General features: G+C 40.2%; 2 protein-coding genes, 1 long non-coding RNA gene and 2 pseudogenes across 4 annotated transcripts in view; 3 read left to right on the top strand and 2 right to left on the bottom strand.

The window, feature by feature from the left end:
• Positions 1–1,121: 1,121 nt before the first annotated feature.
• LOC127354009 (uncharacterized) lies at positions 1,122–1,192 on the bottom strand (annotated as a pseudogene).
• A 3,075-nt stretch (positions 1,193–4,267) lies between these two features.
• On the top strand, positions 4,268–19,903 carry LOC127352542 (E3 ubiquitin-protein ligase TRIM21-like). Its single transcript, XM_051381022.1, has 2 exons — positions 4,268–4,374; positions 17,875–19,903. The coding sequence occupies exon 2, from the start codon at positions 17,882–17,884 to the stop codon at positions 19,523–19,525; it is 1,644 nt and encodes a 547-aa protein (XP_051236982.1). The 5' UTR covers positions 4,268–4,374; positions 17,875–17,881; the 3' UTR covers positions 19,526–19,903.
• On the top strand, positions 5,309–7,039 carry LOC127352539 (E3 ubiquitin-protein ligase TRIM39-like; annotated as a pseudogene).
• On the top strand, positions 11,107–13,873 carry LOC127352551 (E3 ubiquitin-protein ligase TRIM21-like). Its single transcript, XM_051381030.1, has 2 exons — positions 11,107–11,205; positions 12,042–13,873. The coding sequence occupies exon 2, from the start codon at positions 12,049–12,051 to the stop codon at positions 13,690–13,692; it is 1,644 nt and encodes a 547-aa protein (XP_051236990.1). The 5' UTR covers positions 11,107–11,205; positions 12,042–12,048; the 3' UTR covers positions 13,693–13,873.
• The window catches only part of LOC127352593 (uncharacterized), a 44,392-nt gene continuing 36,423 nt past the window's right edge, over positions 12,049–20,017 (bottom strand). The window contains exons 2-3 of one of the 2 annotated variants that reach the window (XR_007881137.1): positions 17,992–18,262; positions 12,049–12,158 (exon numbers count right to left, since the gene is read on the bottom strand). This is a non-coding gene — a long non-coding RNA (uncharacterized LOC127352593). Of the gene's footprint in view, positions 12,233–17,991; positions 18,263–20,017 lie in introns of both variants that reach the window. The other variant, XR_007881135.1, reaches the window with a different exon arrangement.

The following is a 20,017-nucleotide window of genomic DNA, read 5'->3' as shown; positions in this document are numbered from 1 at the left end:
AAAGTTGTGCTAATTACGACATTCCGTCAAACGGCGTGTCCGTGGCTTGGCATCAAAATCAGCCATTTTGCATTCCGTGCTCATTTTCTGTGATTTTTCGCCTTGTATTTGAACGAACTCCTCCTAGGGAATTTATCGGATCTACTTCAGATTTAATCAGCGCAATCTAAAGACATTCATGATTAAAAGTTGTGCTATTTACGACATTCCGTCAAACGGCGTACCCGTGGCGTTGCGTTGAATTTCGACCAGTCACCATAAACAGTACTCAACTTCAGTATACAGTCCCACCCTGAACACGTCCTCATAACTTCAGCGTACATGATCCAATCTCAATGAAACTTCACGTGTTTGATAACAGTCCCACCCTGAACACGTCTACATGACAATATTCAGACATAGTGATAGCGCCACCTACTGGCAATAAGAAGTAAGCGCTGCATGGCGATTTTGTGCTGCGTTACGTGAAATGACCGTGCCAGTGACGACTTGTCAAATTCAGCGGATTCGCCATGAAATGCCACTCATAACTTCAGTGTGCAATGTCCAATCTCCAGTGAACTTCATATATTCTGTAACAGTCTCGCCCTGAACACGTCCTCATCACTTCAGCGTACGTGGTCCAATCTCAATGAAAATTCACGTGTGTTACAACAGTCCTGCCCTGAACTTGTCTACATGACAATATTAAGACATAGTGATAGCGCCACCTTCCGGCAACAGGTGGTAAGCGCTGTGTGGCGATTTTGAGCTGATTTACGTGACATTTTCATGTTGTGGTCCCCAAGTGTTACGACGGCACGCGACGCGGCCGCAGCACGCCCCGAGTTGGGTGGGGTGCGAGGTCCCGCTCAACGCTGCTTGCAGCTTTAATATTCTATTTATTTTTGTTTTACTCACTCAGTTAAAACACACGGCTATCTGGGTCGCAGACTGTATAAAATCGGGCTTCTGGTCCGGTGGTTTGTTAATGGTTGCTGGCTGGTTGCTATGTCAAACCCTCGACAAATGCTCGATAATCCGAGCTGCTGATTGGCCCAAAGCTGAAAACGCTCGACAAAATGCTCGATAACACTAACCTCTGGTAGGCTGGCATCCAGAGACCATTGCTGGGCATGGCCCCTCGTGTCGGGGCCATGCTAATCTTCTCTGTATTGTTTCAATTATAGTATATGTGCTGCTGGAGTAACACATCAGCTCCCTGTCTCTGCAGGGTATTTCTAGGGGGTCAGTCTGGAGAGAGGCCTGACTCACAGTGCCACTCAGACTCACTTTAGAGGATTAAAGCGGCTCTAAACGGCTCTGAACGGCTCTCAGACCACTGATAACAACAGGAATAACAGGTCTGGCTGTTGTACTGTGAGTCCTGTACCTACTTTCTTCCTATTTTCTGCCTTTATTTTCACTCCAACTGTCAGCTGCAGTTCCATAAACTCACCAGCAGGTGTCTATTGGCTTATGGGAAGACACAACATTTTGAGATATCCTTACCAGAGGTAGAACAAAGCACAATAATGTTTTCTGTACTCTGTATGAAATGGATTCTTGTATAAACATATTTTAAGTAGTTTAATTGACAGATATTGTGACACACGCTGTGAATAAAATAACTGCAAAATAAAGCCAGGCTGAATGGGAGATCATACACCTGAATGTATGTAATTTCATAACACAATCTCTGATTGATTCCAGGTTGGTGTGGAAGTGGATGCAGGGTTCCTCTACATGTCTCAAGAACACAATGTGAATATCTTGATGCACTGAGGAAATACAGGACTACAAACACAGAACTACAATAAGCGACAATATCTCATTTTAGGATCTATGATGAATTTATTAATTTACTTTAAGTTAGCTTTAGCTGAGATGGTCTCAGACACACCAACCAGCATTTCTTAGAACGGTCTGAGTGTGCTGAATCCAGCAATATATGATATGTAATTGTAGCATGTATGGTCAGTGGTCTACATTAAGAAATGTATGACGTGTGCCATCAAAATGAAACAACCATAAATGGCTTGTCTGTTGTCAATAAAGGGTCGACATAAAACACTTCAGTATGGGAGAATTGTATCAGACCATTTCAACGTTTTTTATAAACTTCAATTGAAAGGGTAAATAAATGTTCTGAATGTAATAAGCAGTGAGAAAATACTCTTATAATATAACACTGTAGGTATCCCGATTTCTGGATGTGCAGGTCTCTATGATCAACTAACCAATAATAAATATGCAATGTCCAGTTGAACTTTCAAAATAAAAAGTATGTGGTTGACATAAAATGGTTGCACAATTTACTTTATAGAGCATTTTCACAGAATACTGGTGAAATTTCTACCCCGTGAAAACGTTGTCTGTCACTATTGGCCATGATAATGAATTGGCAACTATAAGAATAACTGGTTTCCCTTTAGACCAGACTGGTATTGTGAGAATATGAAGACTGGTGTGAATGGTAGTACACCGTTCTTTATTTTAAATTTATTTTACAAATGTATCCAGCTAATGATACCGTTTCACTAAATGTACACCAATCAGCCAAAACATTATGAGCACTGGGCTCCCTGACTGGTCCCAGACCAACAGACTGCTCTGCACTGTGTTCTGACCCCTTTCTATCAGAACCAGCATTAACTGTTTCAGCAGTTTGAGCTACAGTAGCTTGTCTGTTGGATCGGACCACACAGGCCAGCCTTCACTCCCCACCTGCATCAATGAGCCTTGGCCGCCCATGACCCTGTCTCTGGTTCTTTTCCTTCCTTGGAACACTTTTGATAGGTACTGACCTCTGCAGACCTGGAAAAAACCCTACAAGAGCTGCAGGTTGGAGATGCTCTGACCCAGTTGTCCATCACAATGTGGCCCTTGTCAAAGTCGCTCAGATACTCACGCTGCCCATTTTTCCTGTTTCTAACACATCAACTCTGAGGACAAAATGTTCATTTGTTGCCTGATATATCCCCCTACTGACAGGAGCCCTGATAATCAGTGTTATTCACTGTCAGTGCTCACTGTGTTAGGGCTGATCGGTGTAACTGTAATCCAATGTGTTTTTTTTCTATAACTGTGATCCATTACAGTTACCTTTTTATTATATCCTTATTGCATTGCTCTGTTAAATGTAATCAACAAGGAGGGTCTAAGGCTTTGTAGAAGCTGTTGTCTTCCCTTTCCCATAAAAGCTACTTGTGGTGTCACAGCCTGTGAGGGCATGCAGTCACATTTATCATCTCATCTGATGATAAGACGAGAATGTGACTCTGCAAGTTGTATTGCATGTAACACCAATCTAAAAATAATGTCCCATGTGATTTACTTCTCACAACAATATTTTCTTTTATGAGATACTGTGGGGAATTGATTCTACATGTTCTGTGTAGATTAGTGACTTAAGATGTATATCGCTGCATTGTACCTTCCTATTTTAAATATCTATTTTATGATTGAGCTATATTTATATAGCCTACATTTGAATGAATCTGTTCAATCAGTTTATTGACCAGATCTACTTTAAAGGGAACAAGGAGGCACAGTTCAAGTCAAGAGACGTATGTACTATGTGCTATTTCACAATACTTCAGTTATGTGACTATTGACCTGCATACCACGCCCTCACAGACTATGACACCACAAGTAGTCACACTGTTGATTTTCCAGCAGTATAAAGTAATTAAGGCCTACTACTCTCTCTGAGTGATGAGCTTTTTTATGAAATGAACAATTGTAATTTCACTTAAGAGTTCTTTGAAAGAAATATTTTACTTTACTACTTTTGAAACCTCAGAATCACAGAGAAGCCTACTTGTGGCCCAGTGACAAAAGTTTTCCCTCTCAGTGTTTCTGTATTTTTTCCTGTAATGTGATCAGTAAGAAATCTGTCACATAAAGAAAAGATGGTAAACAGTTTGGAAAGCAGCAGAAAGTGAAATTACAGAGTAAACAGTGAGCTGAACATTGGAGTGTTTGTGGGATTGTAGAGGGACTGTAAAGGGAGCGTTGTAGAATATTGATCTAAAGATACAGTATGTTCCTGAATATCTTACACTGACCTCTTTTCTTATGTTGTCTGTTTGTTATTGTATGTTTGTTTGCCTGCTGTATACTCACATTGTAGGAAAAGAAAGTAAAAAATCATCTTGTTCCAAAGGTATTTACCAATCAGTCAGTAACAGCTCACTCACAGAGCTGCACTGAGAGGAGGAGCTACGCTAAAAGAGCTTCAACGGACACATTTCTTCCAATGAAAGTGAAAGTTTGTATGAGCGACAGCAGAGCTGCAGTGGAGACAAGTCTCTCTGTTTCTCTCTGAAGACAAATTCAACTGAATCCATCAGGTTTTTTTCAACTAAACAGCAGAATCTCTGCCAACCTCTGGTGAGTACAAAGAGAAAATGCACAAACTAAATATTTTAAGTATTTATTTTATTTAATTAATCATTTTTAGAAGTAGGATATGGGGAACTATATCTACATTTCATCTACAGCCCTGTTGTGAATAACAAATAACTATGAAACCTTGAAATTGAGTTTAAACCAGAATCTGCCTTTGTTTCATCTGTTTTAGAAATATGTATGTCAGTGTGTCATTTTCAATGAAAAACATAAAGTACAAAACAGACTTAAATACCATATCATATGGGTGGCTGTGGCTCAGAGGCAGAGCGGGTCGATCCTTAATCGGAAGGTTGCGGGCTTGATCCCCGGCTACTGGTGCCACATGTCGAAGTATGGACTTTGCCATCACTGAGTGAATGTGTGGGAAAGGGTGAATGTCTCACGTAGTGTAAAAGCACTTTGAGTGGTCAGAAGACTAGAAAGGAGCTATACAAGTACAGGTCTGTTTACCATTTACCATATCACAGCGACTGCACTCTGGCTAGTTAAGGTTATGTCTCTAACCATTTTAATGTTCCAGCATCTTAATAAATAGGTTTGTCATTGGACATATCCTGTAAAAGGCAGTAGCTACATCCAACCAAAACAAAGAAAACAAGTAATACCAGATAAACTAGTTCTGTTCAGATGCCCTTTGGATTAACCAAAGTACAGAGTAGGGTATCTGATTTCATGTGACGTTTTCTTTTATTGCTCATAAAGACTTTCTCTCATGATCCCTTTTTATTCCTTGTCTTTATTTTCTTTATTTTTGATCAAATTGTAAGTATAACCAAGACTATCAATCCCAATGTTCAGTCCTGTAACCTAAATTACTTCTTAGATGTTCTGTTTGTGTAAACAACGTGAAGTTTAATTTTGACGTTACAACATAAATTTAAAAACAAATGACCACAGCTCATACTTTAATTTGATGATAATCAATAAAAATGTAATTACAGTTTTTTCTTTTTATCCTCACAGTGTAGATATGTCTGCTGCCAGCTGTCTGCTGACTGAAGATCAGTTTCTGTGCTCCATCTGTCTGGATGTGTTCACTGATCCAGTCGCCATACCATGTGGACACAACTTCTGTAAAACCTGCATCACTGAACACTGGAATATTAATGTCCAGTGTCAGTGTCCCAACTGTAAAGAGGTTTTCTACACAAGACCTGAGCTGCAGGTCAATACTTTTATCTCTGAGATGGCTGCTCAGTTCAGACAGTCAGCTCAACAGAAAGCCAGCAGCAGCAGCTCAGAGCAACAAGTTTCCAAACCAGGAGAAGTTCCCTGTGACGTCTGCACTGGAACCAAACTGAAGGCCCTGAAGTCCTGCCTGGTGTGTCTGGTCTCCTACTGTGAGACTCACCTGGAGCCTCATCTGACAATGTCAGGCCTGAAAAGACATCAGCTGATCGACCCTGTGGAGAACCTGGAAGGCAGGATGTGTACGAAGCACGATAAACTGCTGGAGCTGTTCTGTAAGACCGACCAGATGTGTGTCTGCATGCTCTGCACTGTTTTAGACCACAAGACACATGATGTTGTTCCTCTGAAAGAAGAATATGAAGGAAAGAAGGCCGAGCTGGGGAAGACAGAGGCTGAAATTCAGCAGATGATCCAGAAGAGACGACTGAAGATTCAGGAGATCAAACGCTCAGTGGAGCTCAGTAAGGAAGGTGCAGACAGAGAGATAGCAGATGGTGTTCAGGTCTTCACTGCTCTCAAGGAGTCTGTTGAGAGAAGCCAGGCCGAGCTCATCGACACAATCAAAGAGAAGCAGAGAAAGACAGAGAAACAGGCTGAAGACATCATCAAAGAGCTGGAACAGGAAATCTCTGAGCTAAAGAAGAGAAGCTCTGAGGTGGACCAGCTCTCACAGTCTGAAGACCACCTCCACCTCCTCCAAAGCTTCCCGTCCCTAAACGCAATTCCACCCACCAAGGACTGGACAGATGTCAGCGTCCGTCCACCTTCATATGAGGGGACTGTAGTGACAGCTGTGAATGAGCTGGAGGAGACGCTCAGTAAACAGATGAAGAAGCTGTTTGAGGCGGAGCTGAAGAGGGTCCAGCAGTATGCAGTGGATGTAACACTCGATCCTGATACAGCACATCCCACACTCATTCTGTCTCCCGATGGAAAACAAGTTAAACATGGTGATGTATGGAAGAATCTTCCAGACAATCCAGAGAGATTTGATACTTGTGCTTGTGTCTTAGACAAGCAGAGTTTCTCTTCAGGAAGATTTTATTACGAGGTTCAGGTTAAAGGGAAGACTGAATGGGATTTAGGAGTGGTCAGAGAGTCGATCAACAGGAAGGGGCAAATCACACTGAGACCTCAGGATGGTTACTCGTCAATATGTTTGAGGAATAAAAATGAATACAAAATATTTGCTGACCCTCCAGTCAGTCTCTCTCTGCAGTCTCAGCCTGAGAAGGTGGGGGTGTTTGTGGATTATGAGGGAGGGTCAGGTCTCCTTTTATGACGTTGATGCTGCAGCTCTTATCTACTCCTTTACTGGCTGCTCTTTCACTGAGAAACTCTATCCATTATTTAGTCCCAGTCTTAATGATGGTGGTAGAAACTCTGCCCCTCTGATAATCTCTCCTGTCAATCACACTGAGTAGAACAACCATTTGATTTTCTACAGAAATATTCACATCATTTAATGGAATTAATGTATATTTATTGGTGATGTACGATGTATACATTGTTTTCCTTTTATCATGTAAATTTTTTTGTTTGATGTGTCACATTGCTGCTTATTACAACAATACACCCATTTTACTGCACTCATTAATACCATATTGTAGCCTAATTTGTTCTAATAACTGCATTACCTGCCTTCAAAACTGTTAAATCATCAGAAAACAATGTACTTAGAAATACGAAACATTTACACATTCTTTAAATGTCTGATTGACAAATTCAAACCTTGTTATTGTCTGATCATTGTATTTATAAGAATACTGACATACATTACTGAAGAGCCTTTTCAGAAATGAGACAAAAGTCTTTTTATTTTTCTCTCTTTTTATTTTAAAATAAAGGCCTACTACTCTCGCTGAGTAAGAAGCTTTTTATAAAATGAACAATTGTAAATTCACTTATGTGATCAGTAAGAAATCTGTCACATAAAGAAAAGATTGTAAACAGTTTGGAAAGCAGCAGAAAGTGAAATTACAGAGTTAACAGTAAGCTGAACATTGGAGTGATTTGTGATCCAGTCACCATACCATGTGGACACAACTTCTTTAAAACCTGCATCACTGAACACTGGAATATTAATGTCCAGTGTCAGTGTCCCAACTGTAAAAAGGTTTTTAACACAAGACCTGAGCTGCAGGTCAATACTTTCATCTCTGAGATGGCTGCTCAGTTCAGACAGTCAGCTCAACAGAAAGCCAGCAGCAGCAGCTCAGAGCAACAAGTTTCCAAACCAGGAGAAGTTCCCTGTGACGTCTGCACTGGAACCAAAGTGAAGGCCCTGAAGTCCTGCCTGGTGTGTCTGGCCTCCTACTGTGAGACTCACCTGGAGCCTCATCTGACAACGTCAGGCCTGAAAAGACATCAGCTGATCGACCCTGTGGAGAACCTGGAAGGCAGGATGTGTACGAAGCACGATAAACTGCTGGAGCTGTTCTGTAAGACCGACCAGATATGTGTCTGCATGCTCTGCACTGTTTTAGACCACAAGATACATGATGTTGTTCCTCTGAAAGAAGAATATGAAGAAAAGAAGGCCAAGCTGGGGAAGACAGAGGCTGAAATTCAGCAGATGATCCAGAAGAGACGACTGAAGATTCAGGAGATCAAACGCTCAGTGGAGCTCAGTAAGGAAGGTGCAGACAGTGAGATAGCAGATGGTGTTCAGGTCTTCACCGCTCTGAAGGAGTCTGTTGAGAGAAGCCAGGCCAAACTCATCGACACGATCAAAGAGAAGCAGAGAAAGACAGAGAAACAGGCTGAAGACTTCATTAAAGAGCTGGAACAGGAAATCTCTGAGCTGAAGAAGAGAAGCTCTGAGGTGGACCAGCTCTCACAGTCTGAAGACCACCTCCACCTCCTCCAAAGCTTCCTGTCCCTGAACGCTGCTCCACCCACCAAGGACTGGACAGAAGTCAGCGTCCGTCCACCTTCACATGAGGGGACTGTGGTAAGAGCTGTGAATTAAAATTAAATTAAATTAAATTTATTAATTTACTTTAAGTTAGCTTTAGCTGAGATTGTCTCAGACACACCAACCAGCATTTCTTAGAACGGTCTGAGTGTGCTGAATCCAGCAATATATGATATGTAATTGTAGCATGTATGGTCAGTGGTCTACATTAAGAAATGTATGACGTGTGCCATCAAAATGAAACAACCATAAATGGCTTGTCTGTGGTCAATAAAGGGTCGACATAAAACACTTCAGTATGGGAGAATTGTATCAGACCATTTCAACGTTTTTATAAACTTCAATTGAAAGGGTAAATAAATGTTCTGAATGTAATAAGCAGTGAGAAAATACTCTTATAATATGACACTGTAGGTATCCCGATTTCTGGATGTGCAGGTCTCTATGATCAACTAACCAATAATAAATATGCAATGTCCAGTTGAACTTTCAAAATAAAAAGTATGTGGTTGACATAAAATGGTTGCACAATTTAGTTTATAGAGCATTTTCACAGAATACTGGTGAAATTTCTACCCCGTGAAAACATTGTCTGTCACTATTGGCCTTGATAATGAATTGGCAACTATAAGAATAACTGGTTTCCCTTTAGACCAAACTGGTATTGTGAGAATATGAAGACTGGTGTGAATGGTAGTACACCGTTCTTTATTTTAAATGTATTTTACAAATGTATCCAGCTAATGATACCGTTTCACTAAATGTACACCAATCAGCCAAGACATTATGAGCACTGGGCTCCCTGACTGGTCCCAGACCAACAGACTGCTCTGCACTGTGTTCTGACCCCTTTCTATCAGAACCAGCATTAACTGTTTCAGCAGTTTGAGCTACAGTAGCTTGTCTGTTGGATCGGACCACACAGGCCAGCCTTCACTCCCCACCTGCATCAATGAGCCTTGGCCGCCCATGACCCTGTCTCTGGTTCTTTTCCTTCCTTGGAACACTTTTGATAGGTACTGACCTCTGCAGACCTGGAAAAAACCCTACAAGAGCTGCAGGTTGGAGATGCTCTGACCCAGTTGTCCATCACAATGTGGCCCTTGTCAAAGTCGCTCAGATACTCACGCTGCCCATTTTTCCTGTTTCTAACACATCAACTCTGAGGACAAAATGTTCATTTGTTGCCTGATATATCCCCCTACTGACAGGAGCCCTGATAATCAGTGTTATTCACTGTCAGTGCTCACTGTGTTAGGGCTGATCGGTGTAACTGTAATCCAATGTGTTTTTTTTCTATAACTGTGATCCATTACAGTTACCTTTTTATTATATCCTTATTGCATTGCTCTGTTACATGTAATCAACAAGGAGGGTCTAAGGCTTTGTAGAAGCTGTTGTCTTCCCTTTCCCATAAAAGCTACTTGTGGTGTCACAGCCTGTGAGGGCATGCAGTCACATTTATCATCTCATCTGATGATAAGACGAGAATGTGACTCTGCAAGTTGTATTGCATGTAACACCAATCTAAAAATAATGTCCCATGTGATTTACTTCTTACAACAATATTTTCTTTTATGAGATACTGTGGGGAATTGATTCTACATGTTCTGTGTAGATTAGTGACTTCAGATGTATATCACTGCATTTTACCTTCCTATTTTAAATATCTATTTTATGATTGAGCTATTTTTTATATAGCCTACATTTGAATTAATCTGTTCAATCAGTTTATTGCCCAGCTCTACTTTAAAGGGAACAAGGAGGCACAGTTCAAGTCAAGAGACGTATGTACTATGTGCTATTTCACAAAAACTTCAGTTATGTGACTATTGACCTGCATGCCACGCCCTCACAGACTGTGACACCACAAGTAGCTTTTATAGGAAAGGAAGACAGAGACTTTAAATTGTTTGTAGTTTAAGATTCATCATGCATTTAAATAATAATAATTATAAATCCTGTTTTCTGAGACACACTGTTGATTTTCCAGCAGTATAAAGTACTTAAGGCCTACTACTCTCTCTGAGTGAGGAGATTTTTATAAAATGAACAATTGTTATTTCACTTCAAAAGAAATATTTTACTTTCTTACTTTTGAAACCCCAGAATCACAGAGAAGCCTACTTGTGGCCCAGTGACAAAAGTTTTCCCTCTCAGTGTTTCTGTATTTTTTCCTGTAATGTGATCAGTAAGAAATCTGTCACATAAAGAAAAGATGGTAAACAGTTTGGAAAGCAGCAGAAAGTGAAATTACAGAGTAAACAGTGAGCTGAACATTGGAGTGTTTGTGGGATTGTAGAGGGACTGTAAAGGGAGCGTTGTAGAATATTGATCTAAAGATACAGTATGTTCCTGAATATCTTACACTGACCTCTTTTCCTATGTTGTCTGTCTGTTATTATATGATCCTTTGGCTGCAGCAGACTAACATTGTCGGGGGAAAAAAGGGAAAAACGTATCTTGTTCCAAAGATATATCAATATATTTCCCAATCAGTCAATAGAAGCTCACTCACAGATCTGCACTGAGAGGAGGAGCAACACTGAAAGAGCTTCAGTGACACAATTTCTTCCAATGAAAGTGAAAGTTTGTCTGAGCGACAGCAGAACTGCAGTCGAGACAAGTCGCTCTGTTTCTCTCTGAAGACAAATTCAACTGAATCCATCAGGATTTTCTCAGCTAAACTCTGCCAAACTCTGGTGAGTACAAAGAGAAAATGCACTTACTAAATATCTAGTCAAACTTGAGTTAAGTGTTTGTTTTATTTAAATAATATTTTTTAGAAGTAGACCTTGAAATTGAGTTAAAACCAGAATCTGCCTTTGTTTCATCTGTTTTAAAAATATGTATGTCAGTGTGTCATTTTCAATAAAAAACATAAAGTACAAAACAGACTTAAATACCATATCACAGCAACTGCACTCTGGCTAGTTAAGGTTATGTCTCTAACCATTTTAATGTTCCAGCATCTTAATAAAAAGGTTTGTCATTGGACATATCCTGTAAAAAGCAGTAGCTACATCCAACCATAACAAAGAAAACAAGTAATACCAGATAAACTAGTCCTGTTCAGATGCCCTTTGGATTAACCAAAGTACAGAGTACAGTATCTGATTTATTGTGACATTTTCTTTTATTGTTCATAAAGACTTTCTCTCATGTTCCCTTTTTATTCCTCCTCTTTATTTTCTTTATTTTTGATCAAACTGCAAGTATAACCAAGACTGTCAATCCCAATATTACCTCTGAACTGCACATCTGAGCTCTTGTACACTGGCAGCAGAGTCCAGAGCCTGACTGTGTAACGAGCAATCTCAGTAAATCAGACACTGAATACAAACTGCAAATTCATCAACAACCGCAGCTCATGTCTCATGTTGCACCATTTTTTTGGCAATATGAACCTCAATTGGTTTCAGTATGACAACAGAATTCAGGATGAGTCCCCTTATGTTGCAATAATCATAATTCATTAATTTTATTATAATGAAAACACATTTCATTTAATTAGTTTTTTTTCTTTGTATCCTCACAGTGTAGTTATGTCTGCTGCCAGCTGTCTGCTGACTGAAGATCAGTTTCTGTGCTCCATCTGTCTGGATGTGTTCACTGATCCAGTCACCATACCATGTGGACACAACTTCTGTAAAACCTGCATCACTGAACACTGGAATATTAATGTCCCGTGTCAGTGTCCCAACTGTAAAAAGGTTTTCTACACAAGACCTCAGCTGAAGGTCAATACTTTCATCTCTGAGATGGCTGCTCAGTTCAGACAGTCAGCTCAACAGAAAGCCAGCAGCAGCAGCTTAGAGCAACAAGTTTCCAAACCAGGAGAAGTTCCCTGTGACGTCTGCACTGGAACCAAACTGAAGGCCCTGAAGTCCTGCCTGGTGTGTCTGGTCTCCTACTGTGAGACTCACCTGGAGCCTCATCTGACAATGTCAGGCCTGAAAAGACATCAGCTGATCGACCCTGTGGAGAACCTGGAAGGAAGGATGTGTACGAAGCACGATAAACTGCTGGAGCTGTTCTGTAAGACCGACCAGATGTGTGTCTGCATGCTCTGCACTGTTTTAGACCACAAGACACATGATGTTGTTCCTCTGAAAGAAGAATATGAAGGAAAGAAGGCCGAGCTGGGGAAGACAGAGGCTGAAATTCAGCAGATGATACAGAAGAGACGACTGAAGATTCAGGAGATCAAACACTCAGTGGAGCTCAGTAAGGAAGGTGCAGACAGAGAGATAGCAAATGGTGTTCAGGTCTTCACCACTCTGAAGGAGTCTGTTGAGAGAAGCCAGGCCGAGCTCATCCACACGATCAAAGAGAAGCAGAGAAAGACAGAGAAACAGGCTGAAGACTTTATCAAAGAGCTGGAACAGGAAATCTCTGAGCTGAAGAAGAGAAGCTCTGAGGTGGACCAGCTCTCACAGTCTGAAGACCACCTCCACCTCCTCCAAAGCTTCCTGTCCCTGACCGCTGCTCCACCCACCAAGGACTGGACAGAAGTCAGCGTCCGTCCACCTTCATATGAGGGGACTGTGGTGAGAGCTGTGAATCAGCTGGAGAAGACGCTCAGTAAACAGATGAAGAAGCTGTTTGAGGTCGAGCTGAAGAGGGTCCAGCAGTATGCAGTGGATGTGACACTCGATCCTGATACAGCACATCCCAAACTCATCCTGTCTGATGATGGAAAACAAGTTAAACATGGTGATGTAAAGAAGAAACTCCGAAACAATCCAGAGAGATTTGATAATTGTGTTTATGTCTTAACAAAACAGAGTTTCTCTTCAGGAAGATTTTATTACGAGGTTCAGGTTAAAGGGAAGACTGTCTGGGATTTAGGAGTGGTCAGAGAATCGATCAACAGGAAGGGAATAATCTCACTGAGACCTCAGAATGGTTACTGGACGATACGGTTTAGGAATAAAAATGAGTACCAAGCTGCTGCTGGCCCTTCAGTCCGTCTCTCTCTGAAGTCTCAGCCTGAGAAGGTGGGGGTGTTTGTGGATTATGAGGAGGGTCTGGTCTCCTTTTATGACGTTGATGCTGCAGCTCTTATCTACTCCTTTACTGGCTGCTCCTTCACTGAGAAACTCTACCCATACTTTGGTCCCAGTCTTAATGATGGTGGTAAAAACTCTGCCCCTCTGATCATCTCTCCTGTCAATCACACTGAGTAGAACAACCATTTGATTTTCTACAGAAAGATTCACATCATTTAATGTAATAAATGTATATTTATTGGTGATGTATGGAATATATATATTTTTTCCTTTTATCATGTAAATGTATTGATATTATATTGTAGCCTCATTTATTCTAGAAACTGCATTATCTGCCTTCAAAACTGTAAAATCATCAGAAAACAATGTACTCAGGAATAAGAATTATTTACACATTTTTTAAATGTCTGGGCGCCAAGTTTAAACCTTTTTATTGTCTGATCATTGTTTATATAAGAAATGTTTTATACTGAGATAAGTTAGGTTTTTTTTTCTAAATGAGATAAAGGTATTTTGTTTTTCTCTCTTTTTCTTTTTAAATAAACTAACTAAAAAATAACATTTTTATTTTGTCTGTTCATTCTACACTGTTGAAATGTTGTGATTATAATGATTGATTCAAATACAGTTTATCAAATTTAAATTCATATGATAAAACTTAAAAGTAATTTAGAAATTATAAACCAGAAGTCTCCATCGTCTCCATGTTTTAGGAGGTGGCTCTGATCTACTCCTTTACTGGCTGCTCCCTCACTGAGAAACTCTATCCATACTTTAGTCCCAGTCTGAATGATGGTGGTATACTACTACAACACACCAGTTTTACTGCACTGATTGATATTATCTAATGTAGTCTCATTTATTCTAATAACTGCATTAGCTGCCTCCAAGACTGTTCAATCAGTAACAGACAATGTGCTAATAAATAAGAAGCATTTGGATGTTCCTTAAATGTCTGGGTAACACATTCAAACCTTTTTACTATCTGTGTTATTATGTTTTTGGATGTTTTTTGGACTACATTAAAGAGGGAAATATTGTACTTTTTACTCCACTACATCTGTCTAACAGCTGGATTTGCTGGTTACTTTACAGATTCACATTTTACATTCAACAGGAAACAAGGGTGGTATCTATGTGATATCTTCACGTGAACTTCTTTCAATTTATGTGGAATGAGGAATTTATTAGAGTCTGACCAAATTTGTTGTTCAGGGAAGTTTAGTTTCCATAAAAGAGTTGATTTGGGAGAATTACTGTGATCTGAGCTCAGAATTTTAATAAACAACCGAACAGTGACAGTGGTGTCGATCTCAGTTGTTAAAGTTATAAATCATCAAGCCTGAGGACAAATACAACATAACCAACAGAATAGATAAAGGAATGAGGAACGCTTCACCTACGGGAGAGAGTTAGTCACCATACCTGTGTTTCACATAAATGGTCCCCCCTATCGATTTCAGAGGCTACTATTGGCTCATGTACAAATGGAACAGGCCAATGGGGTTGTCTTGACCCACTCCCATTGGTCTGTTTCATTTAGGTTCTGTGCTGTGATTGGACAGCTCGCCGCATGACCTGCCCACCACACAGCCACGTTCAGTGTCATTATCATTGTAATAACATTATAAGGTAAGACCAACTTTATTGTTTGTAAAAGTGCTACAGCCAAAAGGTAGCTTATATATTAGACAATAATCAGTTAGCAGTGAAACAGCGAGCCAATGTAACGTTAGTGTGGCAGATTTAAGCCTCAATGTCATTCCTGATCGGTGAAATGTGTTTGAAATAATATTCCCACTACTGGGTTCACTTGTTGAGACCTAGGATATTGTACTGCTACTGTGTGGAGTTAAAGTTGATAACTGATAACAACAGGAATAAGAGGTCTGGCTGTTGTACTGTGAGTCCTGTACCTACTTTCTTCCTATTTTCTGCCTTTATTTTCACTCCAACTGTCAGCTGCAGTTCCATAAAGTCACCAGCAGGTGTCAGCCTATGAGCAGTGTATGGGAGGAGGGTGCTGTTGTAGTCTGAACATTGACAGTATGCTGTATATTAGAGTCTGACTGCAGATTAATACAACACTTTTAAATGCACAGTGAATTGCCCAAACCTCTTGGCTGTATAATATATGCTGGTGGTGGACTGTGTTGGTGTTTTCCTTTCATTGTTATGTTGGAGAAAAAAAATAAAAAACTTCCCAACTCAGCTCTGACTCTGTGTCCAGTATGAGATGCTACAATATGAACAGTAAAACTAACAAAGAAATCATGCATGGAAATAAAAGTGATCATTATAAATCCTGTTTTTCTTAGACACACTGTTGGTTTTCCAGCAGTATAAAGTAATTAAGGCCTACTACTCTCTCTGAGTGAGGAGATTTTTCTAAAATGAACAATTGTAATTTCACTTAAGAGTTCTTTGAAAGAAATATTTTACTTTCTTACTTTTGAAACCTCAGAATCACAGAGAAGCCTACTTGTGGCCCAGTGACAAAAGTTTTCCCTCTCAGTGTTTCTGTATTTTTTCCTGTAATGTGATCAGTAAGAAATCTGTCACATAAAGAAAAGATGGTAAACAGTTTGGAAAGCAGCAGAAAGTGAAATTACAGAGTAAACAGTGAGCTGAACATTGGAGTGTTTGTGGGATTGTAGAGGGACTGTAAAGGGAGCGTTGTAGAATATTGATCTAAAGATACAGTATGTTCCTGAATATCTTACACTGACCTCTTTTCTTATGTTGTCTGTTTGTTATTGTATGATCCTTTGGCTGCTGTAGACTCACATTGTAGGAAAAACCCATCTTGTTCCAAAGATATTTCCCAATCAGTCAATAACAGCTCACTCACAGATCTGCACTGAGAGGAGGAGCAACACTGAAAGAGCTTCAGTGACACATTTCCTGGAAATGAAAGTGAAGGTTTGTCTGAAGACAGCAGAGCTGCAGTGGAGACAAGTCTCTCTGTTTGTCTCTGAAGACAAATTCAACTGAATCCATCAGGTTTTTCTCAACTAAACAGCAGAATCTCTGCCAACCTCTGGTGAGTCCACTGCCCTACAGAGCTTGTTACAGTCTGTTATAGCACATACAGATAGAAGGAAGGAGCTAAATCCAACCAAACAATGAAAACACACCACAGAAACTAGTCCTGCTGAAAGCTAACTAGCCTAGCTTAGCTTCCCTTTGGGTTGTGTAAAGGACAGAGTACAGCGTCTGATTTCATCTGAGAGTTTGTTGTATTGCTTATAAAGGTATAACATTGTACTTTTACAACTTATATAACTGTTACACACTTTGGTAAGTATCCTTAAACCTCTCGTCTTCAGTGTTTCTGTAGTTCCTGCTGTCTGTCTCTGGGAGGCAGTACAGCTGATAATATTTACTGTGTTTCAACAACCGGTATTAACACAAAACCTGAGCTCTACTCAGACAGGAAAAGGTCACACTGAAGGTCTTACTGTCTAAATAAATCACAGAAAATGTAAAAAAGTGTGTTGAGTTTAATATTAAATTTGGACCTAGTTTGAAAATATTTCCACTTTAATAAAATATAAGCAGTTTATTCATAAAGCACATTTCATAGACAATGGTATATTTGAGGTGCTGTACAGTTTATTTAAATACAATACAGCTTAAAAATAAAATTAAGATGGAAAGATAAATATAAATAAACTAAAATAGTGTACACCGATCATCCGTAACATTGTGAGCACTGACAGGTGACGTGAATAACAATGAAAAGAACCAGACACAGGGTCATGGGCAGCCAAGGCTCATTGATGCAGGTGGGGAGTGAAGGCTGGCCCGTGTGGTCCGATCCAACAGACGAGCTACTGTAGCTCAAACTGCTGAAACAGTTAATGCTGGTTCTGATAGAAAGGGGTCAGAACACACAGTGCAGAGCAGTTATGATCTGTGTGTGTATATATACTTTAAACCTCAAACCTTCACATATATATATTATTTAATGTGTGATGTGACAGTAATGGAGTAAATATTTTAGAATCACCATGTTATCACTTTTTTGAGCTTGGTGAACTCATACCACCACTGAACTACACATCTACGCTGTTCTACACTGGCAGCAGAGTCCAGGACCTGACTGTGTAATGAGCAATCTCAGTAAATCAGACACTGAATACAAACAGATTGAAACTGCAAACTCATCAACAATCGCAGCTCATGTCTCATGTTGTGCGATTTTTTTAGTCAATAATCAATATGGCCCTTAATTGGTTTCAGTATAATAACAGAATTCAGGAAGAGACTCCTTATGTTGCAATAATCATAATTAATTAATTTTATTATAATCAAAAGAAATGTAATTACAGTTTTCTTTTCTTTTTATCCTCACAGTGTAGATATGTCTGCTGCCAGCTGTCTGCTGACTGAAGATCAGTTTCTGTGCTCCATCTGTCTGGATGTGTTCACTGATCCAGTCGCCATACCATGTGGACACAACTATTGTAAAACCTGCATCACTGAACACTGGAATATTAATGTCCAGTGTCAGTGTCCCAACTGTAAAAAGGTTTTCAGCACAAGACCTGAGCTGCAGGTCAATACTTTCATCTCTGAGATGGCTGCTCAGTTCAGACAGTCAGCTCAACAGAAAGCCAGCAGCAGCAGCTCAGAGCAACAAGTTTCCAAACCAGGAGAAGTTCCCTGTGACGTCTGCACTGGAACCAAACTGAAGGCCCTGAAGTCCTGCCTGGTGTGTCTGGTCTCCTACTGTGAGACTCACCTGGAGCCTCATCTGACAATGTCAGGCCTGAAAAGACATCAGCTGATCGACCCTGTGGAGAACCTGGAAGACAGGATGTGTACGAAGCACGATAAACTGCTGGAGCTGTTCTGTAAGACCGACCAGATGTGTGTCTGCATGCTCTGCACTGTTTTAGACCACAAGACACATGATGTTGTTCCTCTGAAAGAAGAATATGAAGGAAAGAAGGCCGAGCTGGGGAAGACAGAGGCTGAAATTCAGCAGATGATCCAGAAGAGACAACTGAAGATTCAGGAGATCAAACGCTCAGTGGAGCTCAGTAAGGAAGGTGCAGACAGAGAGATAGCAGATGGTGTTCAGGTCTTCACCGCTCTGAAGGAGTCTGTTGAGAGAAGCCAGGCCGAGCTCATCGACACAATCAAAGAGAAGCAGAGAAAGACAGAGAAACAGGCTGAAGACTTCATCAAAGAGCTGGAACAGGAAATCTCTGAGCTGAAGAAGAGAAGCTCTGAGGTGGACCAGCTCTCACAGTCTGAAGACCACCTCCACCTCCTCCAAAGCTTCCTGTCCCTGAACGCTGCTCCACCCACCAAGGACTGGACAGAAGTCAGTGTCCATCCACCTTCATATGAGGGGACTGTGGTGAGAGCTGTGAATCAGCTGGAGGAGACGCTCAGTAAACAGATGAAGAAGCTGCTTGAGGTCGAGCTGAAGAGGGTCCAGCAGTATGCAGTGGATGTAACACTCGATCCTGATACAGCACAGCCCAACCTCATCTTGTCTGATGATGGAAAACAAGTTAAACATGGTGATGTAAAGAAGAATCTCCCAGACAATCCAGAGAGATTTGATCGTTGTGCCGGTGTCTTAGCAAAGCAGAGTTTCTCTACAGGAAGATTTTATTACGAGGTTCAGGTTAAAGGGAAGACTGAATGGGATTTAGGAGTGGCCAGAGAGTTGATCAACAGGAAGGGAAAAATCACACTGAGTCCTCAGAATGGTTACTGGACGATATGGTTGAGGAATAAAAATGAGTACAAAGCTCTTGCTGGCCCTTCAGTCCGTCTCTCTCTGCAGTCTCAGCCTGAGAAGGTGGGGGTGTTTGTGGATTATGAGGAGGGTCTGGTCTCCTTTTATGATGTTGATGCTGCAGCTCTTATCTACTCCTTTACTGGCTGCTCCTTCACTGAGAAACTCTACCCATACTTTGGTCCCAGTCTTAATTATGGTGGTAAAAACTCTGCCCCTCTGATCATCTCTCCTGTCAATCACACTGAGTAGAACAACCATTTGATTTTCTACAGAAAGATTCACATCATTTAATGAATAAATGTATATTTATTGGTGATGTATGGAATATATATATTTTTTCCTTTTATCATGTAAATGTATTGATATCATATTGTAGCCTCATTTATTCTAATAACTGCATTATCTGCCTTCAAAACTGTAAAATCATCAGAAAACAATGTACTCAGGAATAAGAAGCATTTACACATTCTTTAAATGTCTGAGTGACAAATTCAAACCTTTATATTGTCTGATCATTGTTTATATAAGAATACTTTATACTACATACTGGCATAAATTACTGAAGAGCCTTTTTATAAATGAGACAAAAGTAAATTGCTTTAAAATAAAATAAAAACAAAAACAAAACTTTTTATTGTGTCTGATTCATTTATTTAGTTTTTGGTCACATCTGAGACCGTTGGTAGTGTCAGATAATATTAATTTATTTTAATGTAGATTTTTACTTCATTGTCTCTGTGT

Source organism: Dicentrarchus labrax, unplaced genomic scaffold (assembly GCF_905237075.1).
Source record: "Dicentrarchus labrax unplaced genomic scaffold, dlabrax2021, whole genome shotgun sequence".
In the NCBI taxonomy this organism is placed as follows: domain Eukaryota; kingdom Metazoa; phylum Chordata; class Actinopteri; family Moronidae; genus Dicentrarchus; species Dicentrarchus labrax.
The sequence above is the reverse complement of the archived record's forward strand: the minus strand, read 5'-3'. Positions and strand labels throughout refer to the sequence as shown.